At 34.4% G+C, this 27,662-nt stretch overlaps 2 protein-coding genes across 5 annotated transcripts; one reads left to right on the top strand and one right to left on the bottom strand.

The window, feature by feature from the left end:
- The first annotated feature begins 4,110 nt into the window (after positions 1-4,110).
- LOC111990241 (uncharacterized) lies at positions 4,111-7,889 on the top strand. Of its 4 annotated transcripts, none has more exons than XM_024022030.2 (10): positions 4,111-4,397; positions 4,814-4,878; positions 4,974-5,035; positions 5,129-6,184; positions 6,287-6,362; positions 6,473-6,586; positions 6,673-6,783; positions 6,884-6,979; positions 7,100-7,305; positions 7,401-7,889. In XM_024022030.2, the coding sequence occupies exons 1-10, from the start codon at positions 4,217-4,219 to the stop codon at positions 7,669-7,671; spliced, it is 2,238 nt and encodes a 745-aa protein (XP_023877798.2). In that variant the 5' UTR covers positions 4,111-4,216; the 3' UTR covers positions 7,672-7,889. The 4 variants fall into 4 exon arrangements, with proteins under 4 accessions (XP_023877798.2, XP_023877797.2, XP_023877800.2 ...); XM_024022029.2 differs by having other exon boundaries at positions 6,673-6,792; XM_024022032.2 differs by lacking the exon at positions 6,884-6,979.
- A 2,768-nt stretch (positions 7,890-10,657) lies between these two features.
- Positions 10,658-22,462, bottom strand: LOC111990235 (proline iminopeptidase). The gene is made up of 11 exons (XM_024022022.2): positions 22,222-22,462; positions 21,734-21,942; positions 20,817-20,915; positions 20,620-20,730; positions 20,416-20,478; positions 20,201-20,294; positions 19,469-19,566; positions 16,950-17,051; positions 14,747-14,860; positions 12,791-12,865; positions 10,658-11,289 (listed from the first exon to the last, which is right to left on the bottom strand). Exons 1-11 carry the CDS (start codon positions 22,361-22,363, stop codon positions 11,188-11,190), a joined length of 1,209 nt encoding a protein of 402 aa, XP_023877790.1. The 5' UTR covers positions 22,364-22,462; the 3' UTR covers positions 10,658-11,187.
- Positions 22,463-27,662: the final 5,200 nt, after the last annotated feature.

Raw genomic sequence — 27,662 nt, 5'->3', positions numbered from 1 at the left:
AAATAATCCTTACAACGTGTTAAAATCTATATTTAAATATTTAAAATGAAAACATTCGTACTTGTTTTAGGAGAGAGAGAAGTATTGAAATACCACCTAATTATATATAAAGGGTAAACTAATTTTTATCTTTTAGATGAAAATTATTGATTTAGTAAATTGAAAATGCTAATTTGATATTAATAGGGTCACGTTAATACGTGTCTCAAGGTAATAGATAATAATTCATTTTAATAAACTTTTGATATTATTTTTATAAAAAAATTGTCAAAATATTAATATTTTTTTTTTTATAAAAACTTTCTTAAAATAATTTGTTAATAATTATTCTAAAATATTCATTAATATTTTTCTTATTTTTTTTTTTATCACGTATATAGGCACTTGTACAACCCATTGTTATTGATTCTGTTCCGTTCCAGCCGGAACGGCCGGAATTTTTCGTACCGGTATGCAAACCGGTACCGGAATACCCCACGTTCCACCTCGGGTCAAATTCCGGGCCGTTCCGGGCCATTCCGGCCATTCCGGTCAATTTCGGCCAATTTCAGCCGAGATGCAAATTTCGGCCGGTACCGGACTTGGCCTATTATTAAAAAAAAAAAGAAAAAAGAAAAGAAAAAGGAAAAAAGAGTAAAGGTCCAATGGGTGCTAGTAGTTCTTGAGAGTTCTTTTGATGATGAATTTGATCATTCTCTCATGGATGATGATAAGGAAGAGGAGTAAATCTTGTATTTTTTGATATTTAGTTATTGTCTTGTAAATATTCTTATTGTGTGATGTTAAATTGACGTTATATTGATGTTTAAGATTTAAGAGTTAAGACTAAATAATTTGTATTATTTGATATTTAGTTATTTATTTATTAGAATTGACAATTTTATGTTCAACAAGAATATATATAAATTATTTTTTAAGAACCCCGAAACACCCTGAAACGGTACGCCGAAATCGGCCGGTACCGAAATATTCCATTCCACTGAACAAACCGAAACGGGGTCCGAAATGGTATTAATAACAATGGTACAACCACATCATATACTTTTATATATATATATATATATATAAACCTTAGTTCAGTAATTCACGTGCTTGCACTCTAGACTGAACTATCAGTCCAAACTTGAAGATTAAACATGAAAAGCTTCAAACAGCCAACCACCACGGCACGACATCACCAAATACAATAAAACCCAAACACAGACACATCAATCACCTAAATCTAACATCAAAGTCAAACCCATTAGAAACCCATAAAAAACTCATATCTAATCCACGCAGGTTGACGAAGATCCATTTGTTGGGCAAAGATCCTATTCTCACTCCAACACCGAGCTAAGCGCCAGATCGATCTAAGCGACGATTTGGACGATGGTGGTGCCGTGGTTCGGGAGATAGTTTTTTGGGTAGTGGTGAGGAAGTTTGTTGGGTTGTGAGTTTGCTCAACGTTTACAATGGAATTGTCTGGAGAGGTGAAGAGTAAATGGGTGTTGAAGGCTTGAAGCATGTGTGCTCTTATTAGCCTTTGGTTTGGTCTGTCAATCACTTATTGCAAGCACATGAGTTTCTGACATTCCATTAAGGTTTTTGTTTTTAAGTGTTATTGAGGGGGCAAATTTTATTTGTATCATTTGTCATTGTATATTTGTATTTTTCGTTCAATACTTAACAGAAAGAATCAAATTAATGCAGCACTAAAAAGTTAAAAAGACTAAATTAACATAATTAAAAAATTGAGATTAAATTGACATGTAGTGTAAAAAATAAGAACTAAGCACATAATTTATCTTTATGTCAATCACTATTATCTAATAAGTCAGGATGAACATTTGTATAGGTTCTCTTCGGGCAAGAAACTGAAAGGTACTATTAAACCACAAGGCACAATTAGATTCTATTGTATATTTGTATTGATACATTATCTAAGTTCTATTAATATTTGTAATATTTGTAATGATGTTAAGAGCCTTGTAATTTAATTGTATTACCAGATTTTCAAGGTCCCATTCAAGCTTTTCAAATTTTCAACAATAGTAAATTAACATTATCAAAAGATAAGAATTTTGCAAGATTTAGAAGCAAAAAAGAAAAAGAAAAGAATAATAATAATAATACTTTTATGAATATCCAAATCAGAAATTAGGAAACAAGCAAAGTGTCAAATGGGAATTAATAATTAGAAATTTTATTCTATATAAGATGGAGAGATATTACTATAAGATTTTCAAACAATAATGAAAAGTTTTAAAACTGAGTACTATTGTTATAAGCTACTGTATTTCACTGCTCTCTCCCCTAAGCATTGCACTGTCAAAGTGTGAACTGTGAAGTGTGGTCCCGGGATTAAAAACACTGGCCTCAGTTGAGTCCCAAAGAGTAAGCTCGAAAAGGTGTAGCCATTTTGGTTGGGTCTCTAACGTCATTATCTGAATGTGAAACATGCTTATCAAAAAATAGAATGTGAAACATCTCATAGGTCACATTCTTTAAACAATTCACCATGAGTGATTTGCCCAAAAAAAAAAAAATTCACCATGAGTGTTTTTTCCCCCTATTGTATTCAATGAAAACTCTTTTTTTTTTTTTTTTTTTTTTTTAACAAACAGTGGAAATTCGGGCACTGAGCATATAGGGCAGGCCCTAACACCATTTGCTACAAGAGCCATTAATTAATATTGAAATTTCTATTTAAAAAAAAAAGGCTTGATATTCTTTTTAGAACAATCCATTGAATCCAACTTGATTTATAATGTTGGGGAATTTGATAATTGAAACAAATATTATTTGAACTGGTAACTCCCAAAATAGAAAAAAGAAAACTTAAAAATTCTCTATCTTTGCTTGACTAATTATTATTTTTGATTAAAAGATAGAAGTCCAAAGTTAAGTTATCACGCAATAACAAATACCTTTAATTATTTTTTATTATAAAAATATTCCGATTTTTTAATGTTATCCTAGACAATATGTAAAATTCCATATAAAATTTATAACAAAGAAAAAAAAAATTTCATCCATCGTACTATTGGTGAATGGTGTTTCCAGGATATCTCATAGATAGGGAGTAAAATAGTTTAATTTAGAGTTGTAAATGAATCAATCATTTCATAAAAAGCACAAGCTTGACTTAATAAAATACTTATTCATGTTTGTATGTTTATTAGCAAAAAGTCAAACCTGAGCTTTAATTTTAGACTTGTTTAATAAATGAGCTGAGTCCAAGCAAAAAATATTGTTCATGAATATGCTTGTTAACAATAAGGCTAAAAAAGAAACAAATCAAGCTTAGGTTGGTTTATGTACTTTGTAATAAGTTTGACATGAGTTTGAACAATTAACTCATATATTACTAAACTTTTAGTTAATTGGGCATTGAGATTAATTGTCCAAACCAAATAGGCCTAATAATCATAATATACTTGGTATGAGTTAGTAATATATTTGTATTGGATCTCGATCTCATGAACTTGATATTGAGCTTGGGCTCTGCTTGAATAATGAATCAAGTCAAGCCATGGTGAGCTCAAGCTTAAGTCAAGTTTGAACATTTTATATTTGTTACCAAGCCAAACTTGAATATTCAATACTCGATAAAACTTGGCTCATTTACAACCTTAAGTCTAATCAAAAGCCTTTAAAGTTAAAATGCAAATCATCATTTAGTAGATGGCATAGGATGAAAATATATTGAATCTAAAATCAAAATTTTTATTAAAAAAAAAAAAAATCCAAGTAAGAGAAGGAAAAAAAAAAAAAAAAACATACACTGCCGAGCTTGGGTTGGGCTTGGGTTTGTAGTAAATTTTTATTAAAAAAAAAAAAAATCCAAGTAAGAGAAGGAAAAAAAAAAAAAAAAACATACACTGCCGAGCTTGGGTTGGGCTTGGGTTTGTAGTGGAGCTCTTGGTCAGGTAGGCTAGTAGGCCGGCCAGCTAAGAGATCCGGTTAGATGGGGTCGGGGCAATTGAAATGACGAAAACGCCCATAAAAATGCCGTTTTTCTTACCAACCTGTCCGAATCTTTTAAAAAAAAAAAAGTTTTTTTTTTCTCCAACGGCTACTTCCCCACAAGAAATTTAAAACTCATCCTCTTCTCCTCGGGATGCCAATCTCCCAGAGTCAAGACCCAAACCAAGAGTGCTACTCACTCAAAACACGCTCCTTTTCTCCAAAACTTTCTCAAAACCTAGCTCTCTCTCCCTCTCTCTGTGTTTCAATGGAGGAACCACAGGCAATTATAATGCAGATCAACGGTGATGAAGAAGAAGAATGGCGCGGCAGCGGCGGAGGAGACGAGTTCTACGAGATGATCGAGGCGCCGAAGTTCGTTGACCTCACCAAACCCGATCACTACCGCCCCGACCACGACGATCGCTTCTGGTTCTGCTTACGTGTCGGTCTGTCACTTTTCTTAAATTAATTCTCTACTCATCTCAAGGCTTTTAAAATTTTTAGTTCTTATTTACTACAAGTAGATAAAAGTATCGTTATGCTTCAAAAAAAGTGATTTTTAAAAACTGGGTATAGCCAAATAAGCTAGAATAAGACTATGAACCAAATGAACAGCTGAAATTGACTTGTTTCCCAAGGCTTTCAAGGATTGGTGGATCATGCAGCTAATGGGGTTTCCTGGTTATGTTGAAATTTACCAATGCCACATTGTACAAGGCCTTATCATCATTTTTAATAGCTTAATTTAGTGCTTAGTGTGTCTTTTAATGGAATTTGATTTGACTTTTGAGCTCAATATATGTCTCACAATTTTTACTCAATTGACTTGAGTTGCGCTATGTTTATGTTAATTGTGTCTTAGGATGTGACCAGAAGCATGAGGAAGAAATCGATTGTGAAGCCATCTACAAAAGTTTTGTTCTCCGGGTTAGTCCTCGTTTTTTGTTCAGTTTTTAATTCTTCCTCAAAAGTAGTTCTTCTGTTGGATCTAAGTTAGAGATGATGGCTTTTTAATTGTACAGGTCATGGCAGCAAGAAGTCCCAATATACGCCTTCGAAAAGCCCTAAATAGAAAAGCCCCAATGTACATAAATATATAGACAAGCACCAATTTAGTTGTTAACTATTTCGATTTTTGTACTTGGGATTTTAACATGTTTCTCTTTTTAATTTTTAGTGCAAATGTGAAATGCCCACATACAGCTCCCTCGAAATCATCCAAGTCTAGAATATCAAGATTAGCCCTCATGTCTTCAATTTCTCAAAAAGTGGTTGAGACCAAATTGAAAGCCAGGCCACCTACTAAACTCAGTGCAACCCCAAATTTAAAGGCAAAGCAATCTTCTGATGTGGCTAAGGCTCTTACTACTCCAAGGAATCGAAAGCCCCTCTCAAATCCTAATACATTTAGAAGTGTTCGGAACCCAAAAGCAACATCAATTGCTGTGCCAAAGAATAGAGTCATAGCAAAGGCTTTAGTCTTTAACTCACCAAAGAAAGTAGTAAAGGCAAAGCCTTTTTCAGAATTGAATACTTCTGTGAGAACAATGTGTGCAGCAATGGAGAAGCTTGAGATCGCCAGTGGAAAGAAGCAAGTATTAGGCCATAACAAACCACTGCCTTCCAAAAAGCCATTAAGAGGAAGAGAAGTTAAAAGTCGGGTTTTTAATTCCTTGCATTCTCACAACCGCAAGGTCCCAGAAGCCAAATCTTCAAGAGCCTTGAAGAGAAAGAACGATGAAATAGGCACACAACCCTATCATGATCATGTGCCCCGTGAAGGGGATGATTATAGTGACATGGATATAGACGAGAAATCAAGGGGTGGTTCTTTTGAAGGGTGCTCTGCATCAGGTACTTCTAATAGCAGTGAAGAAAATGGGCGTGAAGAGTGTTTGGAAACTGTGAAATCACAGAAAGGTGAGAATTCAGTTGATGTTTTCTCAGATTCCTCAAGAGGTGACAATATCGCCCTATCAAGTTCTGAAGAGAGGGATTCAGTAGAAAAAGATGTTCCCAACTCCCAATCTGTTAGTGGAGCAGCTGAAGGGACCAGTGAAAGAAGTGATTGTGAGAAGAAAGTAAAATCAAGTTCAGGGAAAAGGGAAGTCCATGAAGTCAAGGAAAGCGACGATAAGGAAAATGCTCTCCTACCCTGTGATGATACAGAAAATGACTGTGAAGTCATAGATATTGATGACAAGGAAAATGCTTTAGCATCAGATGTAAACAGGTATTGAATTTGAGCATTCAATATTTCTTGTTATCATGATGGTCTTTTTTTCTTTTCTTGTAGCTCTTGTATCAACAATGTTTTTGTGTGAAATGACTGCAGGGTGCAGAATCAGAATAATGGCCACCGTGAAAGTATAACTCTGGGGAAGCATGAGACTTCAAAAGTTTCACAAAAGGTTGCCTCTTTATTAGCACATCATATTATTTATTTATTATTTTTGGTTACATCTGCTTCTAGAAAAACTGTTCATCATAGTCTCATTTCCTTACTTAAAAAATGATGCAGGTTAACCGAGTAGCAGGTAAGACTTTAAAAGACAGTTCCATCTCCGCTGCACAAGGGGTGAAGTATAGGAAACCAAAGCTCACAAATCCCAAGCCTTTTAGGCTAAGAACTGATGTATGTGAACTTTTTCAGCCCTGTTTTGTTTAAATAAACAGTTACAGTATTTTCCTTCACATCTGATGCCAACTAAGTTATTTTAGGAAAGACGGATTCTTAAGGAAGCAAACTTGGAGAAAAAACTCGCACCCCTGAAAGAAATTACAACAGCTCCAAGGCCTCTTGTTAGAAACTCAGAAAGAATGCATCAGAATGTAATCCTAGTAAGCTTGTTTATTTACTATTGTTTCCCCCTCATTATGGGGATTCTTTGTTTCTGACACCTCTAAATTGACAAGTTGTTTCTGATCTCAGAAAAATGAAAAATCCCATGGAATGAGTAAACGTGTGTATGATATGCGTGAAGGTGGTGAAAAGAAAGTAAAAAGAATAACAAAAGATGATCAATCTGTAAGCCTCTAATACATAAAGAAAGTAAATAGAAGAAAAAATTATGTCCCACATACTACTCTTTGAAGTTTATTTTATTTTTTTTATGTTGAGACTAAAATCTATAGTGACAATATACAGATAAGGATTGGAAGTAGTTGCATCAAGGCTACAAAAGTAGATGTGAAACGAAAATCATCTCCTACGCATGGACGAATTGTTTCTACATACCAGAAAGCTAACCTTCCTACTTCACTGGTGGAACATGGAGCAGCTCAAAAATTGAAGGTCAGCTTGAAAAAGACTAAATCACCAATGACGCCACAAAAACTTGCAAAGCCTGGAGGGTAAGTTGTAGGCTATATCAAATTTCCAGTCCTTCATGACTTAAATTTATGTGGACTTCTGAGATAAATTTAGCTGAGTTCTCCTTCTCTTGCAGAGCTACGTCAAGCGGGAAAGAAATGGTTTCCCGCATGACATCTGGTCAACTCAGTGTAATTAAAGAAACCTCATCAACAGTTTTAACACCCCAAGAAGAGGCAAAGCCATGTGAGAGTGGTGCTTCCCCAGGAACTAAAGCTTCTACTCAAACTACTTCACGGTCATTGTCACGGGGAAGAAGGCCTCTAACCATTCCAAAGGAGCCAAATTTTCATAGCATCCATGTGCCCAAGAGCTGCACAAGGAAAGGTGATTCCCATCAAAGTTAACTTCTGAGGGTATGATATCCTGTTGTTCAATAATATCATTGAATTGTATTTTCTTGTTTAAATTTTACCGTCTCCTGCTTTTAGGAATTGGTTCAATTAAGCAAATGTGTGTATGTTGTAACATTTGAGATTCAGAAATGATTAGCATTTAATTATTTATTCATTTAAAAAGAGAGAGGCAATTTAATTGAATATTTTCCTACATCTATGTTTTGACATATTTCTTTTATTGACAGTGGGGGAGAACATTTGAATAACATAGTCAATATTTAAATAAATGTTTTGAGGTATCTTTTCCAGTTCATGAAGGACACATGGAGTCTGCTTTTTTATTTTTCCTGAAAATATCAATGGATAAAATAGATGAAAGCAGCCTGAATTTGGACATTTTTAGTTATGAGTACTACGACAAAGGTGGTAAGAGGAGAAATATAGAAAACACAGATTCACTGCACCTATAATGAATTTTCTTTCAGATTACTGATACCTATAAAAATTTCAAGTATTTTCCCTAAACTTATATCACTCAAGTGGCAATACCTCGCCTAATGTTTAAGACTAAGTATTTAACCTTCTAATGTCACTGAAGTGGAGATGCCTCCCCTAATGCTTAAATTTATTTTTCTTCTAATGTCATTTTCCAAAAATATATTTTTTGAAAAATTGTGACCTTGAAAATGAGTTCAAAATGTTTTTTGTTGTTTGATACGCACGTAAAATTCATAACATTTCTTGTATAATTCAAAAAATGAAAAGCAAACTATAAAAAAGACATCGTATTCTAGAAAATAAAAGCGGAAAACAACCTCTTGGAAATAAGCCAAATTTTAAGGTTTTCTAATGATCAACTTTTAGTTTCCTTTGATCCATATTTTCTCATGCTAAACAGCTAGAAAACTCGAAATTATATTAAACAAAGTTTTCCGTTGAATCAAACTAAGCATTTTTCAGATGGAGCATAGGAGTAATGCATTATATAAATGTGCCACCCAAAAAAAAAAAAAATAATAATAATAACAAGAGGACATTGCAACTTAAGTGAGAGTTTAAGGTTTATATTAACAATTAACTAAATATCAAACCTCTCAAAAAAAAAAAAAAAAAACATATATGTGCCTTTTTGGTGTGCCCCTAGTAGGAATATTGTAAAGAATCTCATTCTTCGTCAGGTTTATCTAAGGGTGCTTTGGTGTTTGTAACCAAAGTTAAGAATGAGATTAAGACTCATGTCCCATAAAAAAAAGAAAAAAGAGAGATTATGACTCATGTCAATGTTACTGTTTTGCTTTTATAAAAATGAAACTTGTTAGATCATAGTAGATGAACTAATATAGAAGGTCAACGTTGTTCTTTAAAGACGTTCTTTTGCAGCCACCTAATTTTCCTGATTAAATATGTTGTGTTGTTTTACATGAACAATATGTCCCATCGATTATTCTTTACAGCTATTATTCCCCATTAGAAATATCTTCTCCTCAAATTGAATGGCATATCATTTTTCAAAGAGTAGCATCTAAACTGATTGGGGATATAGTTAGGTTTTTCAGCAATGGATCCCCATGTCAAGAAAATTATCTTATGAGACGATCTTATAAAACATCCCTCTCACAACATATATAAGTCCTATCTATTGTGAAAAAGATGTCTCATGAGATCGTCTCATGTCACCCTAGTAAAAGTTTTACGCAATGTACTTACCATATTTGAAACTATTTGTAATAATTTATATAGCTCATATCAACCTACTATAAGCCTTATGTGAGACTCATTACATAGCAGCATAATGCCTTCATAATCCAAATTCAAACACAAATACACAGGCCAAGGTCCCGCAAACTTTATTAGAAATGTCGTACTCATTAGTTTTTTAATCACAGTTGAAGAGGTAGAGTTGATGAGGACAATGAGACTTCCAACCTGCCAACTTTGCTTGCTTTCTATATCAAAAATTCAAAATTGAATCATTTCTCTCTCTCGCTATATGTTGGATGGGAAAGCCCAAGTACCTTCCCAGAGGATTTATGGCCTGATCAAACCAGCAGTGGGAAAAAGGTTCAAAAGAAGTGGACAGTGATAAGAGTAAGTCTTGCTCAAGGAAAACACCTCTCCTCGCTTGACCAGCATTGGGAAAAAGGTTCACAAGAAGTGGACAGTGATAAAAGAGGAAGTCTTGCTTAAGGAAAACACCTCTTCATTTTTTACCATGTAATTTTTTGTCCAAAAGACGCATGGTCTATCATATGACAGAGATTCTTGTTAAGCACCAATTCTTTCTTGTTAGATCCGGCAGCCTTCATATTTTGAGTAGGTAAATTTTTGTTGCAATCCTCTGATATGTACAGACACTTCTAGTACAGATATTACGACCCCCATATTTATCTTCTCCAGGACATCGTTAGAATCTCCAACAATGGCCCAAGTGAGGTTATGAGGACCTTTCACCACGGTTCTTCCACAACAGACATCTTTTAAAAAATCTAGGACTAGCATAACTATAACTTAGGAGCCAAGAGTCAGTAGAGTCTTTTACCTTAACCAAGGCATGAATTTCCTGCTTCATCAAGGAAAGAACTTCCACAACCACCCAGTCGGAATGCCAAAGTGGCCACAACCCCCTACAAAGCCAATGATATTAATGGTCATTGCCGCATCAAAAGGTAATTTTCTAATAAGATCATCAGCTTTGTCACACTAGGTTCCACAGTGGCCAAAAAATTTCACGTTCAAAGCGTGAGACCAGTGAGCCTTCATATATAGTTTATCCTCTTTAGAAGGACTAAGTCAGCAAAACCAGCGCAAGTGGAGAGGAAAGTCCTCAGCTCCTTAGGTTTCGATTGGGCAAATAGGTGTACTGCTTCGCTTGCCATAGTGCTTCTTTCAGCAAAGGGCATGCCAACCATTTAAGTGGTTTTGGTGAAACAAAAACAGTAATACGTTCACAGTCCAGCTCACATGATTACTACCAAATTTCTAACCGAATAATAAATTCATATGAACATAAAAATTTATTCCAAGATAAATAATTTCCGTATCTGTAATTTTGGTACTGTCCAAAAGACTCCAAACACACCACCTTAAGCCCCATTTTGCAATACACAATTCTACCAAAGGCTAAAGATTAATGCATTATTATCTTCAAGAGATCTCCTCAAGTCCATCGGTCAAATGACCATTTCTTGTGCTCACCTAGGTTGCAGCTGAGGAATAATTTCGAATAAAATTATAGCCCCTGCACATTCCTGCAGTGTATGGAACCACAAATTACGAGTTTCAAGAAATAAGGCTGGTGGGATGGGCAAACCATTGCTCTGTTGACTAGCAAGGTCTTCATTCCAGTGAAAGGAGCAGTGTCAACGCAGAGCAATACACAATCTTAAATATAAACTCAAAACACATTAAACCCAACATACATAATATTCCTCTTAACTGGCTTCAATTATTTGAAACCTTATTTCTCCTAGATGTCATCATCTAGGAACATCAAACAAGAAGCTTGTTTCTCATGTGCAAGTCCTTTCAAAGTCCATTCTTGATGATGTTTTTCAGCCTCTCATTTGCAGCCACAAGTTCTGCAGCTATTCCTGGTTCATTAGCAGAATGTCCAGCATCTGGGACAACCTGTTGACAGTGATGCACATTATTATGTTGCTTATTTATGTGGGTGTGGGGGATCAGAACTCCAAGGGCATATATGAAACATTGAAAGCAAGTAATTATACGTTAACTAATAACAACAGCTCCATTCCCTGAGTTAATCAGGGTATCTGCAAATGAAGAATTCTAAACAGTTTGCCCTACTTTTCATACTTGGATATGAGAGGAAAACAATACTAAATAGAAAGGAAAAAAGATAAAAGAAACTTTTTAATGAAAATTTGAATTTTCCATCAAGCATACTTAACTTATGTAGAACCACAGCCTTAGTTCAAGGCCATGATTCCTCTTTCTGCAACCTCATTCCAGTTTATACACATAATAACGCTTGGAATGAAGGAAAATTTTCCCATAATTTTAAGTTGACGTTTGGTTCCTTGAAGATATGTTGACTATGAACTATCCACACCTTAATATGTGCACTACTTCTGTAGCAATGGCATAGAATTACCACATCATTTGATAAGTTATCTTAATATTCTGCACCCTCATAACAATTAGGTCTTAAAGAAATCGATGATCTCAACGGCCACATATACTTTGAGAGAAACTTTCTGGTTTTATCACACACAAGCTAAATTATAACATAATCAGATAACATCACATACCGCCAAAGTCTACTCCCTCATCTGAAAATAGACGGCATTTACCAAATGCATTTTAATGAAACAAAGTAAACAACAGAATCCTCCTAAAATGCCCTTAAGCAGGCTAAGAGGGTGGGTTAAAGTTTGAGAAAATGTGATCTCATATTTAAAGGTAATAGGGGAAATTAAATGGACGGATGCTTTCTTTTTTGGAAACTCCAAAAAAATTTGGGATAGCCCAAAAAGAGAGCACCCTATATATTTGGGGAAGGAAAATCTCTATATGCTTAACAAATGGATTGAAAAGTACTAAGCCTGTGCTAGAGCCAAACTTATTAGAATCCTTTGCTGTTTTTAACCACAAGGGTTAGTCAAAATGTTAAACGAGTCCACTAATTGCTTTTAAGAATTGCTCCTTATCAGACAAATACAACATGATGGCTTTACTACGATCAATGAGGAAAAGTAATTTAAGATGCGACTAGATGACAAAAGAAACTTTTTAAGTAACATACTAAGGGCATTGGCTTTGCACTTTTTCTATGTTGCATTTCTATTCTGTAACTGCACTGTCTGAAACTGCATAATGCCACCACAAGATTATCTACAGACCAATTATGGGGCACCAATATGCAACACATGCAAGACATGTTCTCTATCATATACTGACATTTTAAAAACTTGCCGACATGCCTGGGCAGTCCGCCTACATCAACTGCTTATTCAGATTGACAAAAAGTCTATCTTATCTCTTCAAATTGTAGAAAACAAGTAGAACCTGACCAGATTGTCCAAACATCAAAGACCAGTGCTCTTTGCAATAGAGGATAAAGAAACTGGTATCAAGCAAGATAAATGGTCTTGAGCAGTTTTCTTACCTTAAAATCTGCCTCTGGCCATACTTTATGGAGATCCCATGCTGACATCATTGGACAGCAAACATCATATCTTCCCTGCAAAATTAAAGAGTGAAAAATTGCTTTCATTTGGCATCAAACTTTGAATTCTACAGAATCCTCAGAAGGCATACCTCATGCAACTTATATGATAGCACATGAGATACAGATATTGCCACAATGCAATATCAACAATTCTCAGAGTACTCTTTACAACTAAACTCTGGAAATTTTGATCAAATTGCAAGCACTTAATAACAGAGGATGTTAAAAGCTAAAATTATGAGAACAGGGCCAACAGGCAGCATATCAGCAGGTTGAAGTACCACTGGCACTATAGCCAGGTGACACTTTTTTTTTAAAAGAGGGAGGTCATCTCAGATGAACCAGTGGAAGGGATATTTTAGGGAGTGTATTGATTAGGTGGCCGTGGTGGCAAAGAGTAGTTGTGGTTGTGGTAGGTGAGTAGGTCTTTGGTTTAAGCTATCAGAAAATAAGAGGCTACATCTACAGGGGTGTGGGTGTGTGGGGGTGTGTTTGCGTGTGCCTGCAAATGCACATGCGTGCATGCGCGTGCGTGTGTAGCTAAATAACTTATTGTTCTTTACTGTGAATGTTTTGATAACAATAAGTAAATAACTTATTATTATATAATTTCAAAATTCTCATATAGAATACTAGAGGTCTTATAATTTCACATGGAAGGATTTTTTTGTGTTTGGATAGATTTTAGCTACATTTTATGTGAGTTTCTATTGCTTTTAGTTAATATAGACTTAGGAAAAGCGTGAATTGAAATGATTTAAGAAAAGTAATGGTTTTAACTATTTTTTTTTTAATTTTTATTTTAAATTTACGGTTTAATTTGAAATAACCCCAAACTATAGGGGAATTATATAATTTACCCAAATTTTTAATTAAGGATATCCACTTGGCCAAGAGCATATCTACTTGCCGCATAGAGAAAATACCACTTGACACAATCATAGCTTCTAAGACCCATATTTTATTATATAGTATATGGTGTCGCAGCATACAAATCTTTTTAGCTAACCCAATTAGTTGGGTTTACAGCTTTGTTAAGTTGATGTCCTTGTTATAATCTTTTGTCCTTGATGTCCAAGAGGGGTGCATTGCCCCCAGTTCACGGACATTATTATAAAATCCATCTGTTTATAGAAGTTAATAGGCTGATGTACTTAGATCAACCCATTTTTCAGAAATTCTTAAACAAATACTTATGAACGTTCTTCCAATTACCATCCAATAAGCACTTATCTAGATGGGCACATGTATAAAATAAGCACTTATCTAGATCATGACATACATGCGGCCTTCTATAGTTGAGATATGAAATACAACCTTGTATAAATTACTATGGAGAGATAGACAAAATCCATGTGCAGGGAAAAAAATCATGAAATTAATGATGAAACCTTAGGAAAAAAAAATATATGTAATACAAAATTAATAGATTTGCTTAATGACTACTTATATCATACTAATGAAAACAATTATGTGAAGGGAGATTCAGCTATCTTAAAAGTGTGACGTAAGATATAAGTGAAAATAACAAAAAAAGTCATAGTCAGTGCAGTGTGCACAACACTTGCGCCTTTGCAAGGTTTGGGAGAGGTGGTTGGTAGGCAACCTTATATATAAGTAAAAGTCATATGTTAATTAAATCAATTTTCTAAACATTAGGGCTTCTCAGAGATTCACCCTAGAAGCTTCAAAAGAAATACGCTACTAAAACATATTGCTTGCTTAAATGAAAAATAAGGAGGTGGTAATCAAACAATTTGCCAGCACATGACACATGTTTAATATCAAATCAATAAACATTATGCATGTATCATCCTTCCAAGTAGATTACTCTTGCTTCGATAGTTCCTAATAGCATGACCACAATGTATGGGTGATAATCAAAACATTTACCTGTACAATAGTAGTGTTAATATGCCTTATCTTATCAACATTATCTAACAGGAATGAATCTGAAGGAAAGAAACCCTGGTTCACGAAGTAATGATTTTCGATTCTTGCAAATGCCTGGAAAAAAAAAAAAAAAAAAAAACACTTTTCATTAACAAAAGCATCATTTCAATTATTCAAATATCCACAGCTCAGAAGATATGAAATAAGATGCAAATGGCATGGATCTGTCTGATCCTCAGTACTACAGGCAATTATTTACAATACTTGGTTGCATACTGTCCATCTTGCACCCATGCCACTTAAAACCCATATGTGGAAAATCCAATAAAATTTTAGGTTTCTTGTAGTAAATATACAGTCTTTGGTGGTTTGAAATTTCAATTTTCTTCTTGTGCCTGTTCTAAATGACAGCAGATTAAAAGGAGACACAAGTAAGAGAAGTTTTAAATTACTATCAAGTATCTATCTCCCACTGTAAACCCTTTGCTTTTGCTTTAGAGGATACTTATATGGTCTTTTTTAAATGATAGAGAAATAAAAAAGAAGAGGGAAGTGAGAACAGGAAAAATGAGGTTAAAAAAAAAAGGAACAAAAAGAACTGGATGCATTGTTGATAAAAAAAGAAACTATATAAAGCTGAAGAAAATGCCATACTTTCAACAAGCTTAAGTATGAAACTTTCCTCACAAAGCTATTCCATAGATTTGCAGCAAGACTTGAGCATCATCAAGCTGTTTCTTAACTTTTTCAATACCTGAAACTGTTTTATGAATTTAATTTCCAGCTAAGAGCCATGTCTACTAAAATGAATACTTTGCATTCCTTTTAACTATTTTTTTTAAAAAAAATATTATCCCTTTCTTATTTTCTCTCAGCATTCTTATTTGCTCCATCGCTACCCCACAAAGAGAATCGCATCATCTGCAAAAACAAAGGCAACTTTTTTTTTTTTTTGGGATAAGTGCAAAAAACAAAGGACATAGAGTCAAGGCTTCTCCATTACTCCCCTTGACTATAAACCCCATCAGAAAACCTTCCTCTACTGACCAATCGATCATCTTACTAAGCAACTCCATAATTAGGATGAAGAAAAGAGAGGTTAGGGGGTCCCCTGATGTACCTCTCTCGAATTCTCAACCTTTTTTTTTTTTTTTTCTGCAGGGCTGCCATTAATGAGAACTGAAAATATGAATGAAGAAATACACATTTTGATCCAAGTGCTAAATTTCTCTCCAAACACATATCGCTGTTGTAAATAAAGGAGACTATCCCAATTGACATGATCATAAGCATTCTCTATGTCCAGTTTACAAATGATCCATTGGATGCACTATGAACTTTGCTATCCAGGACTTCCTTTGCTATTAAATCTGAATCTACTATCTACCTTCCACAAAAGAATTTTGTGAATATAATGTAGATTACCAATACCTTCATAATATGTTGGCTAGTACCTCTGCCAATATTTGATACAAACTCCTTATCAGATGGGTCTAAAATCTCTAATATAAGTAGCTTCTCACTAGACTGAAGCTAGTTGTTCCAACTACAATATAGTTGTTCCAAACTCTCCCTCACCTAATCAATAAATCCTGGGGCTTGGAGCTACGTATTCTCAAACCTGAAAGGAGGATTGGATGATCTGATACCAGCATCGAAAATATTCTTTTAACTACATCAGAATAATTATCATCCCATGCCACTGAGGTTGAGAAACAACTTATTCGTGACATACTTGGTTGCTTCTAATACTTTCCCAAGTGTAGAAGCCCTTCTGGACACTAATAAATCATGTGTACAAGCACATTTATAATAAAGAAAAGGTGAATGTGGTCTAAAAGTATCAAATGGCCATCATGACAGCTCATTATTGTCACATGGAATTGTTAAAAAAAAAAAAAAGTTTCTAATTGCTGAACTTTAACTCGTTAATTCTCTATTCCATAGCGAAAATGTCAGGAAAATACCAAAAAAAATAAAATGAAGGCAATCATTTTACAAAATTTTGAAACTCTAGAGACCAAATTGGAAAATGGGTCAAACTTTAAGGAAAAACATGGATTATCCTGTAAACGTGCTACTTTGTAACTTTAGGACCAAATTCAATAATGGGCCAAACTTTAAGAACTAAAATTGGCATTTGCCCTTTTTCTGTTTGCAAAGAAAAATATAAAAGACAATAATTATCATTGAATCAACTTACCAATGAAAATTTATCATCATCACCTCTCTTGATGTTCTCTTCATTTGGGAGTAGATGGGCTGTCATCATTTCCCATTTGGTCCAAGCTCTAGCAGCTGCATACTAAGAGAATAGGAAAGGGTTAAGAGAGCTATATGATTTTTCAAGTATAACAGCCAAGACAGAATTGCAACCATTCAATAAAAAAATGTAGACCCATTTTTTTTTTAGGCGCATGGGAAGACCTATTTCCTCCACAATAAACAGACACACACTCTTTTGTAGCATTTAGGCCTATGGAAACTCAAACCAGGAAGAGTTCGAAACTGCCCCACCAAGAATGCTGCACATAGAGAGTGCTACCTTGTTATGAAGAGGATCTTTTAATTGACTTTCAATCTATATAAAAATAAAGGTTCTACCTTCAGAACATATGCTAGATATGTTTATCCCACGTGTGTCACACACAAAATATTTAATTCAAATATTTGAAGGAGGGAGGCCTTTGAAGATAACATGTAACGATCTGACATACCTTATTTAACATCATTAACATGAGTTGCAAATTTTTCTTGTGTTCGTTTCCCCATCAAACAGATAAGATCTTTAAGTAATTGTGCAAAAATGAATATTAGTTTAATTTTTAGTTCTGGCCATAATTTTCAGCATTTATCTAGTGAGGCCAAAATGTCATATTGACTGTAGTCTGTATGCCACATCATAGTTGGGTTAAAAGAGTTTTCATTTAAAAGATTTGCTCCAGAGTCCAGTTCATTTATATGCAACAGCAGAATCAAAAGTGTTCAGGATTTCTACGCAGATCTTTACTTTGGCTATTTAGGCTTATCCACATAGTTTAACTGCAACTCAATTTTTATAGGAAAACAGTTCTAGGTGTGCTTTCTTCAGTTTCAAGGCAGTTCATTAGCTCTTCATTGAATTGTTTCTGTTGCAAGTTAGTAATTTAAAAAAATAAAATAAAAAATTGGCTACACATGTTTTATATTCGCTGTTATTTTAAGGTCCATTCAACCAAAACAACATAAAAATATATAATTATTGGGAAATTTACAGTTTGTTGGTTCATTGAAGGCAAGGTAGCTAAGACTACTTTTACATCTAGGATTCAGTGTCTAGGATTCAACAATTATGCCAACATACCACAACAGAATCACATTCCAATCATTTTTTTTTAATTAATTATTTTCTTGTTTAATACATTATTACTAATTGAAAATAAGTAATAACTTCACTTTAAGACAGAAGTAGATAGAGAATGTACAGCATGCCCAACCCATTACAATCATGTTTGAGGAAGGGCATATTATATCGTGAAATTATGAAAGATTATTGGATGTAATATGAATTGTCACTGAGTTTGATCCTTCTTTGCAACATATCCCAAACTTATTGAGTTAGGAAAGGTTATCAATTATAATTCCTCTTTGAACCACGTGGGTAACAGGTTCACAATCATAAGTTCATAACTGCAAGATAGGATCACCTTCATGCTATGTTTGGTTTGGTTGAAAAGTGAGGGGATGGAAAATGGGGGAAGAAAAAGAAAGAGGAATTTATGATTTTCCATCATTTGATTGGGGTGAAAACAGAAAAGGTAGAGGAAAGAAAATGGGGATGGTGGGGATTTTCCCAGGCCCACCAATTTTGTTCCTTCCAAACTGAGGAGAAAATGGCCATGAAAAATAAAATTACAAAAGTATCCCCATTACCCCAGTATTTCAAACTACAATAAGGGCATAATAGTCTATCCCTCCACTTTTCCATTGCTCTTACCAAACACAAAGGAAAAACAAAAATCTTTTTTTTTCCTCCCACTTTTCTAATCTCCCTATATTTTCCATCCCCCAATTTTTCCATCCTTTCAATCAAACATATCCTAAATAGCCTAGGAGTCTAAAAATATTTTCCATCTTGCAGAAACCTTCAAAGCTACATACTTTTAAATATAGGTAAAAGACAATTTTTCTAAATAGATAATTGTTTTTGATAGGTAACATAAAATTGTATTAAAAATCATAGCCAACCATAGTACACTAGAATGTACTAAAGGGGCAAAAGTCAGAAACCAAAATTACAAAGATCAAGTAAAACAGGTAGGGAAAAACAAGAAACAAAAGGCAGAACCAAACTCCATTGTAGGAGAGTTTTAAAGAAAAAAGACTTGAGCTCAAGCATAGACTATTCACATCCCTCAAAACTTCTAGCATTTGGTTCTTGCCAAATACACCACATCAAGCAATGTGGTACAAGCCTCCAAATAGATAATTAAAGGAAGCTCAAGGTCTCAATAGACACAACAGTAGCAAATAGTAAATTTCACATGTCCAACCAAGCCTCAATACATGCCTCACTCACTGGGCAGGACCTGCCTCTATTGTGATTTTAGATAATTCTGAAACTTCCATTCCCAGCAAACCAATATTTGATAGATTCTTGTGGTCTGAGAGATAGGACACAGATCTCACAGCTAATAAATCTTTAAAGATAAAATTTTCAATAAAGTAAAAGGAAACTCTTACTTGTGTTTCCAAATCATCAGAGTTTAATCTCTTTTTGTAGGCATGAATGAAGCTTTCCCTTTCATTTTCTGGAATGAGATCTCTAAATGGCTCCCAAGCTGTACATTGAGACAAAATGCAGAAGCATTCAACCAATTAAATATTTTCTCAATGGTTTAACCAGCAAAAAGAAAAACACCAAATCAATTAATTAACAAAAATTTTTTTTTTTTTTTTTGGAGGGTATGGACGGATTTTTTTTGTCAAATCAAATTTGGTTTTCATGAAACTACCCAGTATAGTTCATCAGCAAATTAAAAACTCCCTCATGGTTTATCATTTTTAAAACAGGATGATTTAGTATGCCTCATAGTCATTAGCCAAACCTCATACAATATTATGTAATATCTTATAATTGGAAGGTGTTGCAAATATCAATTTCTTGTAATGTTTAAAAGAATAACCAAATACGAGCAAAGTTATCATAACTAATGTGAAGGATTTTTCCAAATGCATGAAAGTAATTCCACAGATGTGCTGATGACAGTCTTAATTTTAAATGCATATAACTTTTTTGATAAGTTTTTTAAAAGTTAAAAAAAAATATTTAAATACATAAACTTAGGATAGATTGAATCCTAAAGCTCACATATACTTTCCAGAAAAGATCTGACAGGAAACTTATATTGCTTATACCGCACAATCGCAATAAATCTAGTAGACCAGCAAAGAATTATATAAAAAAAAACATACCATCAGGGAATATGGCAGCAGCACCACCCTCATAAAACCAATCAATCTCTTTCTTTCGTACAAGAAAGATCCCTCTAAGGACAATGCCAGTGACCTGATAAAGAAATACAGAGATTGTCAAAATGTGTATATAAGGGAAGAAATTTCTTAATTACAGATGGCATGTTACCATTTTCAACAAAAGAAATAATGGTCAATGAAATAAGCTTACGCACCTTGTCAGGGTGTGCTTGGCTGTATGCAAGAGCTAGTGTACTTCCCCATGACCCACCAAACACCTGCATAACAATAATAACGTTATCCATAGTTACAACCACCACCATCTACAGCAACAACAACCAAGCTTTGTCCCAAACAGTTACAAACACTAAAAATTAAAAATTTTCTTTTAGGTTAAAAACCAGATGTGAAATATTGACCTGCCATTCAGGAATTTCCAAGTGTTCTCTTAGCTTTTCAATATCATCAATGAGGTGCTGTGTCGTGTTTTCTTCCAAGCAAGCATGAGGAGTACTTTGTCCTGAACCTCTCTGAAAGAAAGTATATATTTCTTGATTAAAACATGACTTCAAATGCAATGGAGCAAATAATTTAGAATAAACATTCACAAAATAACCTGATCAAATAGAATGATCCGGTAAAACTCAGGATCAAAGAATCTTCGATTACTCGGCGTGGTTCCTCCTCCTGGGCCCCCATGAAGAAAGACAACTGGCTGCAAGATAAGGTTCACAAGAAGATTAACCAAAACTTTTTCTTTATTTCTTTTGTTAGGTAAAAAAAAAATCAGCACAGAAATGTAGAGAGATACGAGCTAGACAACGAAGCTCTTTGAGACAATACTCCTTGTACAACCTTGCTAGTTAAGTGCTAAAAATAAAGGTCAAACATTCACAATAATATTTATTCTAAACGGTGCCATAGATTGAACTCATGTTAAGAGAAACAAAATTCCCAACTATGGTCCCCTTCAAAGGCCAAAGATGGTCCTTCGCTTATCAAAAAAAAAAAAGGCCAAAGATAGTCTTTTCCTTGAATTTTTCAGCCACAAGTATTGTGATTGTACAACCAATACACTCTATCAGCTGGCCAACAGGCATTTTCCGTTGAAACACGCAATATTTATCACAACAATTTGAACACACAGCAAGCCTCATAACTCTATATATCAGAACGATAATATATTTGATTAACCATTTGGGAATGCACATATGTCTGATAAAATACGGACAAGATTTTCCTCCAAACCAGTTTAGACAAAACTTGACCGTCCATACATGCTTTTAGTCTCATAACCTATCTAATGGTCATGCAACTTGCAACTTGTTTAAAAGGCTTAAATGGATGATCCAACTAAAAGTACAAGTGAATGATCTTTTGAATTGTCATATAATGAGTCCAAGGAGATTCCTCCAGACTGGTTTGGATGAAAACTTTGCCGCGATAAACATTGAATTATCCAATATGTATAAACTAACGGTGAAGTCAGACAAGTAAAGAGAAAAAGGACCCATATTGGCAATTGCCACTCACATGCCCACTGGGGTTTCCAGATTGCTCCCAATAGATTGTGTGAATGTCAGAAACCTTCAAAAAGCCAGTACTATACAGCTCAATATTCGGATAGAGGTTTCTGTTCAACTCCACAACCTCCTTCTCAGACTCCATCGAATCAATTAGCTGATGATCACAGTCACTCTTATAACCAAGACTATGCGCACGTAGCACCAATTTCTTCCTTCCTGCACAAAACCAAATTGAAATCTAGCCTTTTCCAGCAAACCCATTTGAAAAAAACAAATTTTGAAAACCATGCTGCTTCATACATACATGTGTGCCTATGTGTGTATATAAAGATAGATACTTTTTCTGACAGGTATTGATTAATTAAGAACAGAAAACAGTAATCAAAGGAGAAATTGAGATTAACTAAACCAAGATAATTCTTTTAATTAATCATGCATAGAAAACAACCAAATTTTTTTTTAAAAAATTGAACACACTCAGAGAAAAAGAGTGACCTGAGGAGGTGAAATTGTTGGAAAATGAAGGAATGGGAAAGTGGAGGAGTTGAAGATGGGAGAGTGAAGAGAGAGTATTTGTTGTATTTATGGCAATGCCAATGGTGGTGTTAGTTGGAATAAAGAGCCCTAATGAATTCATTGTTCATTGCTACTGCTAAAAGTAGGGTACCCACTTCTCAAATGTAGCTGAAAATATGGATTCCGTGCCCAATTGCAGACTTGCGTTTTTGTGTGTCTATCTATCTGTGACTGTCTCTTCGTATTATATTATTCACAATCTTATCTATACATCCATCATGTTTTTTCATGTTTTTCAAGAAGATGACTAATTAAACTATTTTATAATATTTTTATAAAATATTGATGTGATTATTTTTTTTTATTTAGACTCATCATTAATATCATTTTATTTATTTATTAATAATCACTCACTACATTAGTAGTTTGTAAATTTTTTTGTAAAAAAATTTGTATCTCTAAAATTATTCTAAGAAAATATCTATAATGTTGATTTTATGAATATTTCCATTTCATGTCATTTGCATTATTATTATTTATCTTATTTTTATTTTTATCAAAATATTTTTATTTATTTTCTAACATGCATGATTTATAGGAGTATCCAAAAACCCATAGAAACCAAGCGGTTTGACTCAGACCAACTCGTTAACACACTAATCATTTCGAATGACTAGGTAGGTGGATGAATCTGTGTCATGTTTTTTTTATAAAAAGGTTGTGTTTATTGCATACAAACGTTTTTTTTTTTTACCTGTCAAAATATAAAATTGATTTTTTTTTAGAAGAAAACCTGAAAGCTTTATTAAAGAAGACCTGCTATAATAGCCTAAAAACAAAATAAAATTGTGGTGGAATATCTTCCATCCACACAGCATAATTTATGACATTAAAATACAAAATTGATTTGATTGATAAATAGTACACACACACTCTCTGAGAGAGAGAGAGAGAGAGAGAGAGAGAGAGAGAGAGAGAGAGAGAGAGTCTCTCTCTCTCTCTCTCATTTAATGTATTACCATCTCACTCAATTGCTCTCACTAGGTTTGGACTTCGTCATCATAACTAGATTGCACCATTCACCATTCCCCTTTGACGGAATTTCGAGATCTCCACTAGATCACAACGCCCATGCCCCAACAATTCGAGTCAACAACAATGAGATCGCTAGCGCAATGTCAACTCATGAGTTTGACCAATTCAATTACCAATGTATTGTCATCAAATCGGCAAACAACTTGTATATTTACAATCAACAATGGTTCTAGCATCTTAAAAACCAATTGCATTGGGTTGATCATCGGTTTTACCCCAAACCCAAATCTAACTTACTCATGGACACCTCTAATGATTTATATGGATTTTTCAGAATTATTCTTTTGATGAAAACAAGTGTAATATATGTGTGTGTTATAGGAATATTATTTTTATTTGTAAAATAAGATGTGCATTGGTTGGATGGATATAATTTTGTCCATTTTAGAGAATGGCTTGTACATTTTTTGGTGTCATTTGGCTTTAAGTAGTTATAGAATACTTCAAGAGTATCGAAAATGCATATTTTTTTCACTAAAAAAAAAAACATAATAGTGGGTCTTATTAATTATATTCATAGTAGGACCTACAATTCATATGAGAGGGAGTACTACACATTTATGATAATCTTAAAGTATTCTATAATTTTCCTTATCATAAAGTAGTTATATTTTTTTTCCCATATGAAAAGAAGCTAATTAGCAATTACATGAATGACAATTATTTCTTTCGACATAAACCGTGAACTATAGTTTGCTTCAAATTATTTTAATAAATTCAATTCTCAATTCCTTTATATGGAAGAAGTTTGTATTGTGTCAAATTGAAAGGGGAAAAAAAATCAATTAGTCTCTTAGTGAAATAGGAGGCTCGTTAAGAACTCAATTAGCATTATTAGGGGCCGTTTGGATTTGCTATTTTCATAACTCATAACTCAAAAATGGTGGGACTCATGGCTAAGAAGTCTATTTGGATTTTGTTTCCAGTTTTTGTTTCCATCACTCAATTCTCTGATTTTTGAGTGATGAGTTTTGTAATTAAACTCACAACTCTCTCACTGTTCAGCCGCAATGTTTGACTTTTGGGTTTTATTTTTTTTGAATTTTTTTTTCTTTTGAAACAAAGCCTAGCCGCATATCTTGACTTTTTTTTTTTTTTTTGGAAACAAAAAGTAACGGTAGAACTGAGTGATGAGTGCCAAACATGTGGGGTTGGAGAAATTGGGGTATTTTAAGTGATGAGTGATGAGTAATGAGTGATGAAAATTGAGTGAGGAGTGATGAATGATGACAAAAAAAAAAATCCAAGCAAGCCTTTAACTTGTGTTGAGGGTCATTTTTGAGAAGTCATAGAGAAGGAAAGGAGCCCAACAACATAGACCGAAAAGAAGTTGGCAAAAAGATAGAAAAAAGAACCATTAAGTCCAAGTGGCAGGAATAATGGATCACAGGTCCATAAAATAATGGGTCTTGAGAAAGCAAATGGGCTCAAAAGAGCCCGGAAAGAGAGAAATAGCAAATAGCAAACCTATGGGCAGTGTATGATGTAGAAAAGTAAGAATGGGCCGCGGCAGGCTCAAAGTAATGCAAGCAAAGAGAGTAAGGGATTGATGGCAGGCCCACAAATCCCAAAAATGAGTATGAGGTAATTGGGCTGGAAAAGCTCAATGAAGTTAGTAAAAGCTCATGGAAACACAAAGTTAGAAAAAGGGCCGAGAAAGCCCAAGACAAGCAAATGGGCCGAGGATGCCTAAGGGAAAACCAAAGGGACACATGAGCCCATAAGTAAGAAAACCCATGGCTATGCTAAGCCACTAGGAAAATAATAAACGGCAAGCGTAAAGAGGCCCAGCAGGATTGAGTCATTACAGCAGGAATGACAGAGTGATATGGCAGAAAATAAGAGCAATCAAGAAATGGGCCAAAAGAAATGTAAAATCCAGTATCAAATAAAACCCAACCCTCTAAGGGGAGCGGGAAATCAAAAAGCAGCTCACATAAAAGGGTCAAAACGGGCGGCAGACTGTGTAGAAAAACCTCCAGACCACGGCGGACGAATAAGCAGCAGGTAGATTTTGGACACATGTGGAAGAAAGGCATGCGCAAGGCTCAGACACCACTAGCTTGTACTCAGCCAATACAGGACATGGTGAGGTCATGGGTTAGAGGTAAGAGGGTATAGTTTGGCGATGGGGAGAGAGAAAAAACCTATTTTTGAGGTTCCTGTTGAGGCTCTTTTGGGGGAAGTGTCTTGCTAGGATGACATACCGCCCAAAAGAAGCAAGTTGAGCTGGAACCACTAGGTGCATGCCATGAGAGCAGAGAATGAGAGAGAACCCAGACTGTAGCAGGAAAGGGTGCCACGACAGACAAACAAACAAAATATTCTTCTTTGTCTAGTGAGGGGGAATGGCACGCAGATGGTCCAGTGGTGGTCGACCAGTACAACCAGACCAGAGAAATGCGGTTAAGGGCTAAAATAGTAAAATTCGGTCACGAAAGGCACTATAAAAGGGGATCCTTGCCGTGTACTAAAGGGGGAGGAAAAATCATAACCTGAGTAACAAGAATCTTTAAGAAAAAAAACCAGGAAGTAGAAAAAACAAAAGGAAAGAAAGAAAGAAAAGATCAGAGTAAAAAAATTAAGAAAGAAAGGAATAGAATAGAGAGTGAGACCGGCAGGCATGCACCGATAGGTTGATTCCCTCTCTTTCTCTCTCTAAATCCAGCTCTCTGTCGAAAAAATAAAAGAATTTTCCTTTGGGCACCAACCATTCAAGTCCACTTCCTTCAAAGCAATTAATTTCTATGGCAGGAATTTCCCTAGGAGATTAGCTGCATTGAGAAGAGGCATTCTTCCCTCTTTGGTCTTACTCCTGCGGATTAGACTTAATTTAATTTCTTTCTTTTCTGATTAACCCATATATTACCACTTGTTCTTTTGCTTTTCTCTGTAAAAGCCATTGTTGTTATTGTGATTATAATTCATTAATAGGGATTATTTGGTCATTTTCTATTAAAGAGCCAGAGTGCTTTATTTTGTTGTTATTATATCTGTCTGCCATAACTCATTTGAAACAGCTCTGCTTGCCATAAGCACACTCCTGGCAAACGAGACATAATTTGTGCACAAGCTAGTTCAAATTAAGTTACAGTTGGATTGGTCTCAACTCTCTTTACTTAGAATACTCAGGCCTATTGCCGCAAGAGACATTCCAACCCAATATAACAAAAAAGCCCATTACAATTAGTTGTTTTTTTTCCTTTTAAAAAACGAGTTGTTGATTTTTTTTGGGATATGAGCCAATCTTAAAGATTCTTTCTAATTTCCATTGTTCTTGGTGAATCATTTTTGGCAATAAATTAGGCTCCTGCTTTTCTTTCCCAAAACCTCTGAATACCTTATATTATGAAAATTAAAATTTCAAAAAAAGAAAAGAAAAGAAAAAAAAGGCTAGGTGGTGATTCAAAGTAGACATTTCCTGTTTTTTGTTTTTCCCCTTCAACATAGACATTTCCAAGTTGTACTAAGAAAATTAAAATTTACAAAAGTAAATAAAAAAAAATAATGAAAAAAGGAATAACAATTAGGTGATGATTATTTAAGTATCAACATATCACATGCGTGCCTGTATATTTCTAAGGGTTCTTTAATCTATCCATATCACCCTAAAATCAGCCTTCTATATGTTTTGTGAATCAATCAATGCATGTGAGTTGTGACACACGGATCATATCTGATATGTATCTTTATTCTTTACATTCAGATTACACTAAAAATTTCAATGGTCATCGTAGTGCTTGTAGTCACTGTTAGCGTGCAATATAATTCAGTAATTTACCATATCCAACATTATAAAGCTAAGATGCACCAGATTCGTGCTTAGTGCTTACAAAAAGGTCTTCCATATTGCTTGTAGTATCCGTTAGCGTCCATTTTATATTTTACTACTACATCCTAGAGTTCAATTCATTTACTAAAGCTTATCTATTTATTTTAAACAATCCAAAGGGATTAGTTTAGTGAGTCTCATGTTCTGATGAAATCGGGGGTAGTTAATTTAACTTGTGAAGTTTTTTGCTATTGAATAAGAGATTTAGGGTTCAAACCCATCAATACCAAAAATCAATTTGGTTTTTTGGCATGATAATAAAAGAAAAATTATTATGAAGCAACATATGTAAGCCCTGCATTAAAGTATTAAAGTCAATGTAGGATGGAGGAATCTATGGACAAGATAATAGGATACTTATTGCTCCAGCCTCTCTTATAACCACCTTTTGTCTTATATTAATCTAATCTATATTATATACTCTATAATTTTATGCCAAACAAAATTTTGTACAAGCAAGTGATTCTGGTTGACAAATTATTTTTGAATAAAG

Source organism: Quercus suber, unplaced genomic scaffold (genome assembly GCF_002906115.3).
Source record: "Quercus suber isolate HL8 unplaced genomic scaffold, Cork oak 2.0 scaffold_3B, whole genome shotgun sequence".
Classification (NCBI taxonomy): Eukaryota; Viridiplantae; Streptophyta; class Magnoliopsida; order Fagales; family Fagaceae; genus Quercus; species Quercus suber.
The sequence above is the reverse complement of the archived record's forward strand: the minus strand, read 5'-3'. Positions and strand labels throughout refer to the sequence as shown.